Source organism: Cucumis melo, chromosome 5, assembly GCF_025177605.1.
Source record: "Cucumis melo cultivar AY chromosome 5, USDA_Cmelo_AY_1.0, whole genome shotgun sequence".
NCBI lineage: Eukaryota > Viridiplantae > Streptophyta > Magnoliopsida > Cucurbitales > Cucurbitaceae > Cucumis > Cucumis melo.
In genome coordinates, this window is record NC_066861.1 from 28,217,209 (window position 1) to 28,235,979 (window position 18,771).

The 18,771-nt window shown below is 32.3% G+C and overlaps 2 protein-coding genes across 2 annotated transcripts; both read left to right on the forward strand.

Moving 5' to 3' along the window:
* The first annotated feature begins 911 nt into the window (after window positions 1-911).
* Window positions 912-3,253, forward strand: LOC103499576 (protein ACCELERATED CELL DEATH 6-like). The gene is made up of 3 exons (XM_051085376.1): window positions 912-1,512; window positions 1,707-2,227; window positions 2,654-3,253. The coding sequence occupies exons 1-3, from the start codon at window positions 912-914 to the stop codon at window positions 3,251-3,253; spliced, it is 1,722 nt and encodes a 573-aa protein (XP_050941333.1).
* Window positions 3,254-14,179: 10,926 nt separating this feature from the next.
* LOC103496257 (protein ACCELERATED CELL DEATH 6-like) lies at window positions 14,180-17,937 on the forward strand. The gene is made up of 3 exons (XM_051084803.1): window positions 14,180-14,774; window positions 15,690-16,207; window positions 17,189-17,937. The coding sequence occupies exons 1-3, from the start codon at window positions 14,222-14,224 to the stop codon at window positions 17,870-17,872; spliced, it is 1,755 nt and encodes a 584-aa protein (XP_050940760.1). The 5' UTR covers window positions 14,180-14,221; the 3' UTR covers window positions 17,873-17,937.
* The last annotated feature ends 834 nt before the right edge of the window (window positions 17,938-18,771 follow it).

The window sequence follows — 18,771 nt, forward strand, 5'->3', positions numbered from 1 at the left end:
TTTAAAATATCCAACTTTAGTTATTTTTTTTACAAGGACAACGAAACTCTTCCATATATTTTCCTAATGTTATACCATTGTTTATTTTGAGCATAAACTCTTGTAGCTTTACTGATCCATACCATGATTCAGAGATAGATCTCATATCACTTTTTTCTCTAGTGAATGTGAGACTTTGTTTGCACTCCTAGTAATTTTACTTTAGCTAAATCTTAAATTTAGTTTTTTTGGTTGGTTTTTTCAAAAATAAAATCTATGTCTGCAGGAAAACTTTGAATATGTCATCTGACAATACGAATAACCAAGGAAGGGTCCTGTTTATTTAATTATTTAATATTTTTTTTTACGATCATGACCCTAGCTATGGTTTATAATATTGCATTGTATAAAACTCTCTAATCCTAGTGGCGCCATCTATTATGTTTTTTGGTACTCTCTTTAATTCAACCATTATGAGCGTATTTAACAATACACAATTAGTGAACCACATAAAACTAAGTGTCGATTCTCTCTTCTTTTACGTTTTTCATATTTCCTTCTTTTTTTTTTTTTTTTTTAACAAATCACAAAAGGGAAAGAAGGCATGAGTAGGCGTTTCCCATGTTCTTTGTTCGACAATTTTCTTTGTAATACTTTCAATGGTAAACTAAAATTATTGTATATAACAAATTTTAATTAGCTAAATTTAAGGTTTATTGAAATTATAAAACAACTAAAAAAGGGTCGTAAAGAAGAGATGATTCAATTACGGGTTTAAATGTTGGATTCCTCAAAGTGATGCCTTTATTTTTCCTATTTAACACAGCCAAACAACTTATTAAATTCATGTCATTTTGGGTGTGTTTTAATATATTTATTCCAACATTAGAATTCTTACTTTCCAAGAAAGAAAAAACTGAAAATAATTCTCCATGGATCCAGAACTCTACCGAGCGGCTGAGGAAGGAAACTTGGACTACCTTCAAAACTTGGAACAACCTTCACATCTTCACGAACAACTAACCCCATGTAAAGAAACTACACTTCACGTGGCCACAGAAAACCATAAAACGGAGTTCATAGAAAGAGCCTTGGAGCTCTGCCCGCCGCTGCTGATCCTAGCAAACTCCTCGGGCAACACGGCTATGCACATCGCAGCGGGAGAGGGTAACAAAGAATTGGTCGACCTTTTTATGAAAAGAAGCTCCGACATCGAATCTGGAGAGCACAAGGACCACGTGATCACGAGAATGGTGAATTGCAAGAAGGATACGGCCTTGCACTATGCTGCGAGGATTGGAAGTTATGAATGCGCGAAAATGCTGGCGGAAGCTGATCCTGACGTTTGTAGCTTTGTGAATAATGATGATGAATCGCCAATTTATCTCCTTGTTGCATCAGGATGTTGGTCTAAAGATAAAATTATCGTAACGGATGAACTTGCTTCATCTTTCACAGCCGCAGCTTATCAAGGACCAGTGGGTCTAACCGCATTGCATGCTTCAGTACTGTTCAGATTAGATGGTGGTTATAGTAAGACAAATTTTTAATTTGATACATATATATTAATAAGATGATTGTTAGGTATGGAAAACTGATAGATAGTGATGCCATTCTCTTAAATCATCTAGCAAATGCACCATTATATATATATATATATATATATATATATATATTTTTAGTTAGTTTGGTTATTTTATTGAGCTTTCATTTGGTGTGTTTTTAAGAACCTGGGGAGATTGAAAAGCTGGTGAAATGGAGGAAAGAAATGATAACAAAAGGAGACGATTTAGGAATGACTCCTCTCCACTATGGTGCATTTTATGGAAGAATTGATGTAGTTGAGAGTTTTGTTAGATGTTGTAGTGACGCAATTATTCACCTCACGAACGAGAAAGGCGAAACTGCTCTACATCTTGCTGCTTATAATGGCTGTGTCAATGTATTACAACAACTTGTACTTCTTCGTCATGATTGCTATAATATGGTAGACGAAATGGGTAGAACAGCTCTTCATGCTGCGGTTTTAGGCAAACAAAAAGAAGCCGTCGAGTTTATATTGAAAACACCAAGGCTGGAAAGGTTGATCAACAAGTCAGATAAAGATGGTAACACACCTTTGCATCTGGCTGCCCAATTCAAGTTTGTTCATATCATTCAAATCATTGTTAGCAAGAAAAATGTTCGTTTCAATATTGTCAACAACCAACTGTTGACGCCATTACAACTTTACTCTAAGCACAAGCCGGTAAGATTTACTCTCTTTTTCTAATTGAGTTATTTTCAAAATATAGCAAAATTGATGAAAATATTTATAAATATAACAATATTTTCTTTTTTATTAGTGATATATTGCGATTGATCTAAATAGTCATTTATCACGGTCTATTGCAGTATATCATTGTAGAAAGCAAAATTGTATATGTTTGTAGATAAGTTGACTCATTTTGTTTTATATATATATATATATATATATATATATATATATATATTTTTTTTTTGAATAATCATAAGATATGAAGGATCATGAGGTGTAACGATACATCTGAACTAGGTTAACACTTTCTAACATCAAGCCCTAAAACAAAAATGGATGATTTATTTTGTTATATTTAAAAATATATCTCTTTAAATAGGTAAAATAATTAATCATTGTTTTTTTAAATTATTGTAGGAATCCATTGAAGAACTTTATTTAACTTCATACTTGGCTAAGAAAGAAAGAAGTGTAATGGTACCATATGATCGTGCCAATGCACTACTGAGGAAAGAAGTTAAAACAAATGACAAGAAGAAGATCACGAAACCAACAAACAACAATAACCAAAACGACTTAGAGAATGAAATGAAAGGGGAACTAGAAGTAAACCTACTCGTGGCAGTGTTGGTGGCAACGATGACATTTGCAGCCGGATTCACATTGCCTGGAGGGTTGGTGGGTAATGGAGGAGAAGATGAAGGGCTAGCGATTTTGACCAACAAACCAACATTCAAGGCCTTCCTAGTTTTCAACTCCATAGCATTTTGTAGCTCCATTTTCGTAGTGGGGTTTCACTTCATCAACTCAACCGTACATAATGATTTTACTCGATTAGCTTACAAAGCTACTGTCAAACCCTTCACCGGATTTTCTATTCTAGCCATGACCTTGGGATTTGGCTTTGGCAATTTCGTTATGCTCACAAATCAACTATACTCGCTACGGTTCCCTTCATTTTATCGGCTTGTTTTATGTCTACTTTATTCTTGCATATACGTCCATCACTTTTCCTAATGGAAGCTAGTCACTGCAACGATGCAACATCCGATGTATATGGCCGACAAGATGATCAAAAAATTTCTTCCCAAGTTCTTAAAATTAATACAACGAACATAGTGTTCGATGTATGAATTATTACTAAAGTATACGTAGATCGATGAATGTTCTCGTATTGTATTGTGATGTTGCACATGTGTCATGATGTATTAGTGTATTGAATATTGATATATGTCTTTTGATAAACTTTTGTATGTGTAGGATTTGTCCTTTCTAAGCAAGTCATAAAAAGTGAAATCGTTTATTAATTATATCTCATTAAGTTCTGGTTTCTTCTAATTTATGTTAATAAGACAACAAATTTCCTCTCTTGTGACTGAAGTTGTGTTGTGAAGGGACTAACTGCTATCACACCCTAGCTAAGCTACCTCAACGTACCCAACCAAATATAGGACATGACATGATAACAATACATTATTATAGTTAAGCTATGAAATCAATTGGCAAACTTGAAAAACAATCTTGTCAATAAACAAGTGGCTAGCAAAAAATATGAATAAAAATTTCGTCAAAATTTCGTCTAAAAATTCTAAGTCGTTTTAATTGAAAGGAATTGTATAAAAATTCTTGAGTGAAGTATTAAAAGAAAATCTAACACAAAGAGTATACTTTGTGGTACATTATTAAAAAAAAATCTGCTCAAACTAACTCCTCAGCCACACGAAAAATCCAAAACTAATGATTCCTTTGAGAGGTAGAAGATGATGAATAAGTTAGGAAAATATGGGAGAAATTATGGAACCCAAATTTTTATGATGCGTATGCAAAAATAGAATTTTTTTTTTATGATAATAGAACTCATGTCACTACATTTTTTTTTTTAAATTATAAAAGTAGCAAATTTAAAAATGGATAGTTCTCCAATAGCCTCTTTGATAGTCATCTATAGCCGTCTAATATATCTAGTTATTTGTCATTGTCATATTTGCAATATGCAAAAAGAGGTGCTATGAATTGTTTTTTTCTAATTTTTTTTGTCATATGATGTAGTTTCCAAATTTGTATCAATTTATTCAACTTTTAACATCTTTACACATTAGATCAAACTTTCAAATCCACCACACACCCTCTCCCATATTTTACCCAATAGGATACATTTTGTCACTTTCTCTTTAAACCAAATTAATGACATTTTATTGTCTCTCCAGGCCTTTTCAGGCTTCACTAATATTTTTGGGTTTTTGCAACGATCACGGAAGACTAAACAAAACTTGAAACTTCAAGGTCCCGCTTGGTAAATATTTCATTTTCTGTTTTTGTTTTTAAAAAGTTTAGTCTATTTTCTCTCCATTATTTTACAATGATTTGTATCATCTTTAAAGACAATGTTTGATAATTCTTAACCAAATTCTAAAAATAAAAACAACTTTTTGAAAGTATTCTGGCTTGATTGTTTAAACAATTGATAGAATGTAGATACAAATCATTGTAAAAAAAAAAAAAGAATGTAGATAACAAAAAAAGAAAGCTGGAGGTAAAAAATAGTGTTCTTAGATTTAATCTTAAAAAAACAAAAATAAAAAACAAAATGGCTACCAAAAAAGACCTAAATAATCGTCAGTAACTAAGTAACTAAAATATAATGACTTTATAACAATGTGACAAATCGATAGAAAAAAAAAAGATAGCTCGACAATAAATCTTTAAACTTAAAAAATTTAAATCTCAATATGTAGTCCCTTAATGACATACATAATACATAAACATTGGAACAAATGGTAGCTAAAGTAAATAGATACATATAATATGCATATATGTTTTTCAAATAACCCATTTTAACGAAACTCATTTCATAAAAATTATTTCAGACAACTTCTTAGAGTGAGGGTAAAGCTTTTTAACTTATTTCAAAATGACTTATTTTTTAAATTAAACCTGGGAAATGATATCCCAACAACACAATCTTTATTTTCTTTTGAGAACATATTCTTTATCTTGTTCATATACCATATATAATTGGAAGGCCCTTTTTGCCTTTAAATAGCTTATAGATTTTCCACTATTTTCTCTATGAACATATGGATAAATCTTGTGGTCACTTTCACCTTTATGGAGGTGTGTCTAAAGTGCTATACATTAATTGGACAAGTAAGGAATAGCAAAAAGAATATATTAAATACATAAAAACTTTTATCATTTCTATATATGTAATTACAAAAGCTTTAATAATCATAAAAAGATAGTTCAACATATCCTTTGATTTGAACTTTTACTTTTTATGGTCGAGATATAAAACTTAAGTATCGGTTTAAACATAAATAGTCCATATTATTATGTTCATCCATCATCATCGTTAATTAGGAAAAAAGAAAAAAATAGAGGAAAGAAAATTTTGTTTATTATGTTTTCGTCAATTTAGTATCGCTTTTGCAATTATTCCACAATAGCTAGAGTGGTTATTAGATATTGATAGTTCAAATGTAAACATATATGTTTAAATTCCATATCATGTTATTCAAATAACATTTGGACGTCCCTTGTACTTTCTAAAAGTTCATTTTGATTTAGTATGCTTCAACTTTGGGTCATTTTCGTCCCCGTAATTTTAAAAATATCACTTTAATCCTTGTACTTTTGAGTGTGGTTCATTTTAGTGGTTGAAATATAAATAAAGTGATCTTTTTGATCCCTAAAAAAATGAAATAATGAGAGATCGAAATGATTACTAAGTATGATGACTAAAATGAATCAAAATTGAATGTATAAGGATCAAAATGAATATTTTGAAGAAGTATAGATACCAAAATAAATCAAAACGTACAAAAACTATAGAAAAACTGAAGTAGTATTTAAACCAAGTTGAGATATCTTAGTGCACCTGTTAATCCCTCTGCGTTACAAAAGATGGTTACATTAATAAAAAATTATCATTCCCTAAATTTTAAATTTCACAATTTTTAGAAGAAAAATTAGTCTCTCATTTAATTTTTAAAATTTGTGTTTTTTTTTTTACCATATCTTTGTTTTTGTATTTTCTAAGAAATCATTTTGAATTCTTATTCAACAAAAATAAGTATAAAATGGTTTGGCTGGAATGTTAATAACATCTAAAAAAACGATGACAATACAAAAAGTAGAGAATGGAAGGCAATTTTGAAGAAAATAAAAAGCATAGTGAGTGGAAATTAGTTGAAAAGGAAAATCATTTGATATAGTTTGAACTTTGAAGACTTTCTCGAAACCACTTGCTTAGATATAACGATCTTAAATCACCGATTGATCCATAAACTTATACTTTTTCTCAGGTCAATTAGTAGTTTAAGACATAAATGGAGTGTTGTTTTTTTTCTTCAAAAGAAAAAAAAGATAAGATGAGTTAGTAGGTGCATTCACACACCTCTACTAGGTGGACACTTCTTTAGCACTCTCGTCATTCTCACTTCATTAAGGAGTGGTGTTTTGTGAGATTTGTAATTATTTTTTTTGTTAGTTATCAACATAACTAGACTTTAAATTGTCTTTCACTTGTGTTTCAAGTTAAAATTGGAGCACATTCATGTTTCACATAACTTTACCATAACATGTTGATGTGTAAATGAAAGTAGCACATATATTCTTGTCTTGTTCATGCCCAAAATAAAAAACTAAAATAGGGACAAATTTCTCTTCGCCCTTTACATACCTAATATAATGTTTGGCTTGTACAACATTCTTGTTCTCTTCTTGTATACTGATCTTTTGGGGAAAAAAAATTAGGAAAAGAAATAACTAAACTTTGTAATTTTATGATGGAAAAATCTAATAGAAGTTTACAAAATATATATACATACACACACATATATACATAGAAACATATAGTCTCCTCATATGTTTTCTTCTATTTAAGTGCGTAACAACTTGGTGAATTCTCACATCATTTGGGTGTGTTGCTATTCTTACAATATTATTATTATTGTTTTAGTCGCTTGAAATAAAGCTCCTAAATCTCCATGGATCCAAATCTGTACAAGGCGCTGCTGTTTCTGGAAACTTGAGTTACTTTGAAAACTTGGAAGATAGTCCAGATTTTGAGAAAGAGCTAACACCATACAAGGATACTGCACTTCACGTGGCCACAGAATTCAATCAAACGAAGTTTGCAATAAAGACCTTGCAGGTGTGCCGGCCGCTGCTGTTGCTAGCAAACTCCACAGGCAACACGGCTCTGCACATTGCAGCGGGAGAAGGTAACAAAGAATTGGTTGAGGTTTTTATTGACTATATGGATCGTTCCGACAACGAAACTGGAAAGTGTGGGGATTTGACTAGAATGGTGAATTGGAAGGAGGACACGGCCTTACATGTTGCTGCTAGGAGAGGAAGATGCGAATGTGTGAGACTGCTGGCAGAAGCCAATCCTGAAGTTTGTAGCTTTGTGAATAAAAATGGTGAATCCCCACTTTATCTCCTTGTTGCATCAGGATATGGGATTCAATCTGAGATTATCATAAACAATGATCTAGTTTCTTCGTCATCAGCATTCTATTGTGGACCAATGGGTCTAACGGCATTGCATGCATCAGTACTGCTTCAAGTTCGTCATTACGCAGTGAAAAAAGGTATGAAAAATTTGAGTGGTTTTGAATTATTATATTATGTTTGGTTCGTATTAGAGATTTTGGTGTTGACTTGGGTTTATATTAGTAAAAGTATTCTCAAAACAAGGATTCTAGGTTAATAGTTTCTTTTTGAATACCTGTTTGGAGTTTATAGGTTATAATACCATATATTAGATAACATAAAATTCTATCTCAAAACTATGATTCCAATAAGAAAAGTAGTTCATCTATCTTGTAAGGGATGCGAGGACTCTTGTTTTTTCAAGTTTGTGGATTTCTCAATCTCAACAGTATCGGCACTAAACTGACTTGCCAAACCATCTGTCTATTTGCTATATTATTTTATGTTTATATTTGATGTTCTATTAGAGTTGTGGCATGCATTGGATATAACAAGTTCTGTTGTAGGTTAAATATTATCCTGATCTTTTTTAGTTCGAAAAGTACTTATTTAACTAAATAGTTAGTATAAATATCAAATCAGAATTATTAAAGCACTGACCGATAGTGTCCGTCATCACAAATTGGTTTCACAAATAGCTAAACTAAAAATATTTAAACAAGCCCAAAGAGAGAATTTGCCCAACAACTGACATTGTTAATTATATGTTAGCAATTACAAAGTTGGTGGTCCATTGTATAGTGATTGTGATTTTGGTTTGTGTACGTTTTTAGGGGTTGAAGAGATTGAGTTGCTGATGAGATGGAGGAGAGAAATGATAAGAAAAGGTGACGATTTGGGAATGACCCCTCTCCACTTTGCTGCTTTCTATGGAAGGATTGAAGTAGTTAAGTTGTTTGTTGAGTATGATAGCAGTGCAATTTACGTGATGAACAATGATGGTCAGTCAGCTCTCCATCTTGCTGCTTATAGTGGTCATATAAAAATATTACAACAGCTTGTAAATTGTCGTCCTGATTGCTATAAAATGGTAGACAAAATGGGTAGAACAGCTCTTCATGCTGCAGTTTTGGGTAAACAAAAAGAAACTATAAAGTTTATACTGGAAACACCAAGCTTCGAATGGTTGTTCAACATGGCAGACAATGATGGAAATACACCTTTACATTTGGCTGCTGATTTCAAATTTATTCAAATCATTCAAACTTTCAGCAGCAACACAAAAGTGCGTTTCGATATTCTCAACAATAAATTTTGGACGCCTGTTCGTGTTTACACACAATACAACCCGGTAAGATTTCTCTCTCGTTTGTTTTACAGCTTTTTTCTTTCTTGGATAAATGGGACTCATGACTACCAAACCTATTTTGGTAATGTATATAATACTAACTCCAGGATTTGAAATCTAAATTTGCAAATTGCAATACTTGGAAACTTGTCCTATTGTCGTCTTCAAGGTATTTTCAATATATTATTCTAGACAAAGATACAGTTTGAGTCACGGGTAAACCGAAATATCTTCATTAGATGCACACTTTTTTATCCACCTACGATGTCACACCTGGCCTGTGGCCTGTGGAATAAGATGATCTCCGCTACTCTTCGGACTTTAGACCCTACTTCCAATATCTCAAGTCCCAAACTCCCGGTATATCTCTCTTGTTGCAACTCTCATTTTCAGAAATCGTGTCTTTATAAACAAAATACACAAAAACAGGTCATCGTTTTCAACACGGGCTGTTGCTATCAGCTACGCTTTTTCAAACAATAGAAATAATCGTAAATTCGAAGAAAGAGGTGCATAAAGTATTCGTTTAATTTAATGGAAAAAGTTCATTCACTCTCCTTCTTGGGTAGTTGATGTCATAGATCGAATCTCTTCTTGATCTAATAATCTAACCATGATGTCCAGGAACAATATGAATGCCTTTGTATAATTTCATCCTCCTTTCTTTTGACTTTTCTTCAGCCTTGTATTTTGGTTGTCATTGTTTTGACGGACAACTTCTCTGTACTTGTTTGTCTATTTATTTGAATGAAGTTGGAGGGTGCTTCCATAGTGCACCTACTGATCCAATATTTTATCATTCTAAAATGTTTACTAATATGCTTTTTTGTATATGCTTAAAATCTTAGGCCTAGTTACGCAACCCAACCGATTACCCAATAAAAATGTTTTCCATGTGGATGAAAGATATATATGTAACATTTTTTTTGAAAAAGCATATGATGGATCAGTAGATGCATCCGAACATCTCTATTAAGATTAATAGCAATGGTGCTAGCACAATAGCTCGAAAATAAAGGAGGCCTAAAAACCCATCAGAACACAAATTTCTTCCCAAAGGTTGATGATTGAGGAGTTTTTTTCCTTAAAAATGCGATTGTTTCTTTCCATCCAAACATTCCAAAGGGTCACAAAGATAATGTTGAGTTTGATAATATCCTTTCGGATCGATGTTGCAAAGCTCTGAGCTGAGGGAGAATACACTTAGATGTTGCATTTTCCAGTTGATCAGATTTTCAATTTTTCTCCAAATAGATCTAACAATTTTGCATTGGATGAAAATGTGATCGATATCTTTGGAGCTTTGTCGTCATAAAGAGCACCAGCTTGGGTTAAGATTTAGAGCAGGGACCTTTCTCTAGATAACATCAATTGTATTAATACATTTGTGCAATATGGACCAAATGAAAATTTTGCTTTTCTTTGAGAATCTTAGATTTCCAAAGTTTTTTTGAAAACCCTTGTATTGTTGGTATTGTTCATGTCAGCTTCGGCAATAGCCTTTTTAACAGATGCAATTGAGAATGTGCCATTTTGATTTAAGTTCCAGATGGGGATATCTTTTCCTATATATGTTTCATTTGAAGTAGGAAGAAATGTTTTGATGATCTTCCATTGTTGAATTTCATAACTGCTTAGATGTCTTCTAGGCTGAAAGTCCCAATCACCCGTGACTTGATTCCAATTATTTTCTTTGATTGATCCATTTTGCCGGCAAGATAGGGCAAATAATCTGGGAGTATACAGAACCGAAGGACCAATATCACTCCAATTTCCTTTCTAGAAAGAGTCTTTTCTCATTATTAACACCCCATTTGATCTTTTTATACCAGTGCATAGCTTTTATAATGTTTCTCCAAGGAGCTTTCCGATATATAGGTGTAACCTAATCATTTACCCGTCACGAATTTCATTATTTCTATGCATCTAAAAGTATATAATAAATTATACAATCATAGTTTGCTTTAAATTACTTAATTTTAGGTTTTGGTGGAAAGATTATAGATACCCAACTTATATACATATATATAGTTGGAGGTTAATTTTGTGTACGTAAAACATTTTGTTAAATTGCAGGAATCCATCCAAGAACTTTATTTATATATTAACTTAGCTGAAAAAGGTAATGAAGTAATGAGATTACGTGAATCGGCCATCGAACGACTGAAAAAAGTGGGGATATTAAAAGATACAACGACAAATAATGGCACGAAGGAGACGACATCAACAAACAACAAAGACTTAGAGAGTGAAATGAAAAGGGAAGTGGACGTGGACCTAATGGTGGCAACGTTGGTGGCAACGGTGACATTCACAGCCGGATTGGCATTGCCTGGAGGGTTGGAGGATAAGGGAGAAGACATAGGGCTAGCCAATCTCACCGACAAACCAGCTTTCAAGGCCTTCGTAATTTTTAACTCTCTAGCATTTTTTTCCTCCATTTTTGTAGTGTGTTTTCACTTCATCAACTCAACAGTTGACAAAGATTTTATTCGACTAGCTTACAAAGAGAGTGTCAAACCCTTCACCACCTTTGGGGTTTATGTGATGATATCGGCATTTTGTTCCGGCAGTTACGTTATGCTTACAAAATTAACTGGACTCGCTATGGTTCCTTCCATTGTAGCCGCTGTTTTTATATTTGTATTACTGGCGCATATGCACATACGAGCTTATGTTTCTTATTTAGTAATGAGAGTCATCGCAATAATGGTGCAACAAAAAATACACAAGAGCATCAAGAGGATCGCAACTGTGTTCTAGAAGAAGTGAAGAGTCAAAGATGATCTTTGATGATCTTCAAAGATGGCATGGGTGAAGAGTCACAGGTGTGTATTAGCATTTAATATTTTGATCTATTTTGATGTATTTTCTTACTGGTATAAATATATATGTACCACTTCTCATTTGTAAGCAAGTCTAGAAAAAGTGAAATCATTTATCAAATCTATTTCCTCTTCTTTTTCTTCTAAATTGTGCAAGTACGATAACATATTTCTTCTCATCACTTGAGTCATTGTGTTGTGAGGGTTCTACTACGTTTTTCCAACACAACTTGTCAACTTAATCCTACATTGGCCAGAGCAAAGAAATTTTAATTTACTTAGGAGTGCAGTACTGTACACTTACAAATGTAATTGAAATTGTTTTACTCATTCAACCATTCACTAAATCGTTGACTTTACTCTAAATTTCTTTGTATAAAGTTAATTGAAATTGAAAGGAATAATCCATCTTATATATTATAAGGATTGTATGAGTATCTTAAGCTTTTTCAAATGTGAGATTCTCAAATATATATGTCTTTTTTAGATTTGTCAATATCTCAATTTTTTTATTAGATCGAATAACCACAACAAATCCAAAATTAAACGTCTGGCTCCGAGCAAAATCAACCACCTACATTTTTCTAAAATATTAGAAGTTTTCAACTTATGATTGTTTTTGTTGTTTTGAGTTCTCCCGTTATATATCATAGACGGAATGAGAATATTCTACAAAATCTTAACTAATTTTCTTTTAGATGTTCAAAAGAAAATTAATCTCATATTTCTAAATCTTATGTCAAATCTTTAATTAATTCATCTGATGAACCGAGATGAATCAAACCAAATCTTTTACCAAACTCTAACTCTTGGTCAAATTTTTTATCGTAACCTTGCCAAATTTGTTGTAAATAAGATTTCTACGATAATCTTGTCAACATAACTATGAAATACATAAATTAGAATAAAAGATTGAGAAATGTGCATAAATTTATGTTCTCAAATTTTACTCATAATAAAAAAGGAAGTTAGTTAAAGTTTGGGAAGATTTAAAAAATGACTAATCTACATGGATCTCGATGCACCAAATAACCTAAAACCATCACTAAATTAAATTTTTTGAATATTTTAGAATAAACGACTTTTCAAAAAGAATACTAATTTTACGAGACAAAACCTATTATTATAATACAACTTACAATTAACATTACTTTTCACTATTAATTAATTATATATATTTAATAATATTTTCAACAAAAACCAAATTTCTTAATTAATTTAATATATATATGCTTAAATAATTTCAATTCCATCAAATCTAATTAAAATTCGAATTCCATTAAAAATAACACCCCATAAATACTAATAAGCTTCTAATTATGTCTATCAATATCATTCACAATAAATTTCTATCAAAGTCGATCAATTTCACTTATAGAAATCATTGATAGAATTGAAATTTATTAATAAATTAATGATTAAATATAGCAAAATGAACTAAAATATTACAAATATAGACAACGATAGACATTAAAATCTTGCTATATGTTTATAAATATTTCCAACAGTTTTGTTATTTAAAACTATAATCGCATAGCCTAGGCTTATTATTTTTGCACAAATGACAAAACACTAGCTAGCTAGTCCGACCATAAAAAGTAAGAAAAGAGGGACTAGGTTTCCCATCCCGAACGTACTCACTCGCCCAAAGTCAGAGGTTCTCATCTACAGCTGCCTCAGAAAGAATGATTTGAAGATCGGGTTCCAGGACAGGAATAGGGGGAATAGACGGGAAAACGAGAGAGAAAGTTGACTCCAATCCGAGGATCCGACCATAAAATGTAAGAAAAGTACAAATACATTTAATACACATGATACACACGATTACACTACTACACTGATAATATACACTTGCTACCCTTTATACACTTCATAAACCAAAAAGTTTTATATATGTAAAATGGGAAAAGTGTGTCACCCACTTTAATTTTCCCTAAGAAAATTGCTCGTTATCAAGATTTACTCGGTTAGTATTAATAGCGTTATTTTCAAATTATATAGCAAAATAAACCAAAATATATATCACACAATTTATTTACAAAGGACAACAATAGACCAAAATATACTACTATATCGATGTCTATATGTATTATGATAGACACATATATTACTCTATCTCTATCTATCATAGTATAGACTATGATATTTTGTTATATTTATAAATATAGTTAAAATACATTTCTAATGGGTAACAATTATTATATATTCCACTTATATTGACCTCTTGTATATAGTAACGAAGACTTGACTCAAGTAAACGGAGAGAGAAATAGAGACAATGACACGATCGTTTACTAATTGAATTGAAAAAGATAAAAGAGAAACCGGTTACCTCCATTAAAACGACAACCTTTACTACTAATTCTCCACTCCATGGATCCCCAGCTCTTCACCGCTGCCACAAATGGCGACTTGGATCTTCTCCAAAATCTAACACCACTTCAAAAATCTCTCCTCCCCTTTCAATTCTCCCCAAATCAAAACACTCCACTCCACGTCGCCACCGAATTCCGCCAACTCGGCTTTGCGAAAGCCATCGTGCGAGACTGTGAAGCCCTTCTATGGCTGCAGAATGGCGCCGGTGACACCGCGCTGCACGTCGCAGCCAAGGAAGCTCTCCCAGAATTTGTGGAACTTCTCATCCAATTCCGGAGGCTCCTTGCAATGGTGAATCTCAATGGCGATACGGCTTTGCATTGTGCTGCGAGAATTGGGAGTTTGATATGTGTGGAGAAGATTGTGGAAGCGGAGCCGGAGCTTTGCGGCGTCGTGAATAATAACGGGGAATCGCCGTTGTACTTAGCGGTGGCTGCCGGATTTTGGGAAGTTCCTCAGGTCATTATTCGTAAGGCGGAATTGTTGGCTTCATATAAAGGAGCTAAGGGCTTAACTGCATTGCATCCAACTCTTTTCTATCGCAATTATGGTAACATTTCTCATAAATTACCCTTTTCAATGATAAAATGAAAATGAAGGTTTGTGGAATGTTAAATCCATAGAAATGTATAAAAATGTCATCATCTTTGATAGTAATTGTGGTAGTACATACTCTTATTCAACATTTAACACCTCAGATGATTTGTTTTAAAATTCCACATAATTCTTGAACATTTTTTTTAATAGTTGGTAAACTTTAGGATTAATTTATGTTTATTTTACCTTAAATCTCAAATTTTAAAAATGTCTATAAAAATATTAATTTATATCTCTAATTTTGTAGAATTGTTCCTTTAAATGATCGTTAGGCTTCACTATAGGAAAGTGCCTCATTAAAATAAAATAAAATAAGATGAGTTCCATTATTTGTGATTACGAGAAAGAAATAATTTACAATTTTAAGTAATTTCAAATCTTGTGTTTCTGCATAATTGATTTTTGTTTACCTAAAACCACACTCAAAATTACCACAATTTCATATGATTTAAGATAAATCTGGTTATATTTTGTAAATATTTTCAACAATTTTGTTATTATGAATATAAACCCTAATTTGCTGTGGAAGAACTTTGAATTTATTAATTTAACATTGTGTTTAAAAAAAGTTAAAACTTGGATGTCCACTTGAACTAAACCAATTTTGTTGCAATTCAAGGAATTGTCTTACAAGCTGGTTCTGCCTTGTTGCAACTTTTTTTTTTTTTTTTAAAAAAATTGATTTAGGGTTTAGGTATGCATGCAAATTATTGTAGAAAGAACTATGTTCGACTAGTGAAGTTAATTAGTGGTAATCGGTTTGCACACCCTCTTTTGAGATCGGAGGCCATTCAATAACGTATTTCTAAATTAATATTCAACAACTCACTGCCCATTTTCTTTTTTTCTTCTTTATTAAATGTTTCAGACTTTGAAATGATCAAATCATTGGTGGAATGGAGGAAAGAAATGATAAAAGAACAAGATGACTTGGGATTGACACCTCTTCATTATGCTACACTCTATGGAAGAACAAAAGCAATAAATCTATTTCTTCAAAACGAAAGTTCTTCCATTTACATTGTAGACAACAATGGAGAATCTGCTCTACATATTGCTGCTTTTAGAGGCTATGCGGATGCAGTGGAAGAGATTTTAAATTGTTGTCAAGATTCTTGCTATCTTGTCGATAACAAAGGTAGAACGCCTCTTCATGCTGCAGTTTTAGGTGATCAAAGAAAAGTTGTGAAATTGATATTAGGAAGGGCAAAGCAAGGAAGAGTAATGAATAAAGCTGATTGTGATGGAAATATGGCTTTGCATCATGCAGCATTTCACAAGTTTTACGATATTATTGAAATACTTGCGACTAATGAAAAAGTGGATTTGAATGTCAAGAATAACAAGTTCTTGACAGCACTTGATATCTTCAATAAACATGACCTGGTATGTCTCTCTTTCTTTTAAGTTTCTTTTTTTCTTTTTTCTTTGGATATGGTTTGAATCACGTACCTTTTGATTGAGAGTACATGTTTAATGTTCTGGTAATGGAATGCATGAAATTTATTTTAAACCACGACTGAGTAAATGATTTGGAAAACCAAACTGAATGACCGAAATCGATGGGAAAAAGATGTCGGTTGGCTGGTTGAGCGATCAGCTATCGATTTTGTATTTTGCAAAAATAAATGAATTTTTGACATCAAACACATGTATATAAAAATAATATAAGAAAAAAAGTAAACAAGTCGAACGCAGCTCAAACGACGCTAGCTCGAACGGCGTAAAACAAATCTTTAAGGATGCTTGAATGGAGCTCAAACAATGCTGGGACGAAAGAACATGCAACAAAAAGCTCAAACGGTGCTTAATTGAATGGATCGGAGCGAAGCTGCTGGACTTGTATGCTGTACAGAGATGGGGAATAACGATAGTTATGAGAGTGGCGCGAGATCAGAGAGATGTGCGTAAGAGAAGAAAGAGGGTTTCTTTCACAAAGAAATTTAGTGGTTTTGAATTTATGTTTTTCTTTTCTTACGTTTTATTAATCAAGGAGGGAGGGAAATAGAAACAAGATGGGGAACTAAATACTTTGATTAAAAACTATAAGAATGTCGTAATGTAGTTTTTGTAGTAGTGTATCTTCTATAGCCCTAACTAGATGGCGTTCCTTTAGACTTTTGCTATAGTCGTTTGCTTTCTCTTTTGTGCTTTAATTAGCTGATCTCAAGCTTAATCTAATATAGGTATTGAACCTTAATTATCCTTCTCATGTGTCAATGCATTCTTTGTCGGGTATGATGAGGGTACTAATGATATGTCAACCTAGTTGAGATATCTCAATGCATATACAATGGAGCTCCATTGTCTTCGAATACTTTCTATAAAGTTTTATAGGCTAAACTTGTAACTTAACCTTTCTGTCAGGAAGGACTAAGGGCAGCAGTAATCCGAAACATTCTCGTTGGTTCGACCGGCTCAATGACAATGCAACACTTAGCTGCAGAAGAAATAAAAAAGATGAACCAAGAAATTGAAATAGAAGATGATGATGATGGTGATAATGATACAAATGGAATAATTAGCATAAAGAAGAAAGAGAGTTCATACAATACAGAAAAACAAAAAGCATTAGAAGTGAATCTATTAGTAGCAACTTTAGTAGCCACAGTTACATTTGCAGCTGGATTCTCAATGCCTGGTGGATACTTTGAAAACGTTGGACTATCAATTCTTAGTAACAAAGGAGGTTTTAAAGTGTTTGTAATATTCAACACAATAGCCTTTTGTTGCTCAGTTTTTGCAGTGCTTCTTCATTTCCACACTTCAATTACTGACCATTATCAGAGAGTAAGGTATATGGGAATTGCTGTAACGTTCACTAGTATCGCTATCGTTGCTATGGTTATAGCATTTGCTTCGGGTACTTATGTTGTGATAGCAAATGCACAAGCATTTTCCTTAACTCCTTTTTTGATTTGTGGGGGATTTGCTTTTCTTTACTTTGCTATTCCTTTTTGTGATCCTGGTGTTGAGGGATATTCATTCCTTCATATACCACAAAGATTCATAAGAAGGAAGATTGTTCAACATGTAAGATATGAGGAATGATTATTGTTGTTTGCAATGAAATAGTAAGTATATATGCATATGATATCTATGGAAACTTGGAGTCATTCTTTGTTTATTATTTTAATATTTTTGTAGAATGTGATTAGTTAATACATTTTTATTTATTATCTCGATTTGACCTAACTATCTCGATCTGCAAAGTCCCTTGCTCAGCTTTCGTTGGTTCTGTTAGAAAAAAAGAACTAGCTTGATTTGTCTTCAATGTATATTTGTTTTTCGTTCATGGGTTTCAACCTCTGTTTTTCTATTCTCTGTTCATTTTTTAGATTTTCTAAGGTATTTTTTTTCATTTTCAAATTAGAAGTTTGTGGTTTATGTTTTGGCCCATAAATTCGACTTGTGTTTTAGTTCTTCCAGGGTTTTGACTCCAATCTAGAAGTTCACCGTTTTAGTTCTTCGTGGATATTCTCTCTAGCTCAGAAGTTCTATATGTTTTAGTTATGCATGGGTACTCTCTTGATCAAGTCCAATCCAAAAGTTTTTTGTGTTTTAGTTCTATGCAAGTCTTTATTTCCAACTCAAATCTATCGTAATTTGATTCATGGTATTCTTCATATCCTACCGGTGAGAGGAGTGTAAGACTATATATAATTACATTTACTCTACTCACCTTAAACTTTTGGGCAAACTGGCCATTCAGGAAATACATAAAGATACACTCTCATTTATTTATATTCTCATTTTAGGCCTTGTACGCCGTTGGCGTCTATGGATAAAAGTGTAAAACTAAAAATCTTCTAAAATAAAAATAAAATAAATAAGAATGGATAAAAAAAAATATTGTTTTCCTTGAGAAAAAAAACATTTTAAAAAATGAACCTAACTTTAAGCACTTTTTTTAATCAAATATCCAAACTTGTTTTAAAAAAAATGAGATG

What these genes read in the sequence shown, in the direction of transcription:
- LOC103499576 (XM_051085376.1), top strand. Translation starts at nt 912, where the DNA reads ATGGATCCAGAACTCTACCGAGCGGCTGAGGAAGGAAACTTGGACTAC. An exon ending in CAGATTAGATGGTGGTTATA is followed by an intron (nt 1,513 to 1,706) that starts GTAAGACAAATT and finishes TGTGTTTTTAAG; the next exon opens with AACCTGGGGAGATTGAAAAG. An exon ending in TTTACTCTAAGCACAAGCCG is followed by an intron (nt 2,228 to 2,653) that starts GTAAGATTTACT and finishes AAATTATTGTAG; the next exon opens with GAATCCATTGAAGAACTTTA.
- LOC103496257 (XM_051084803.1), top strand. Translation starts at nt 14,222, where the DNA reads ATGGATCCCCAGCTCTTCACCGCTGCCACAAATGGCGACTTGGATCTT. An exon ending in TCTTTTCTATCGCAATTATG is followed by an intron (nt 14,775 to 15,689) that starts GTAACATTTCTC and finishes TAAATGTTTCAG; the next exon opens with ACTTTGAAATGATCAAATCA. An exon ending in TCTTCAATAAACATGACCTG is followed by an intron (nt 16,208 to 17,188) that starts GTATGTCTCTCT and finishes CCTTTCTGTCAG; the next exon opens with GAAGGACTAAGGGCAGCAGT.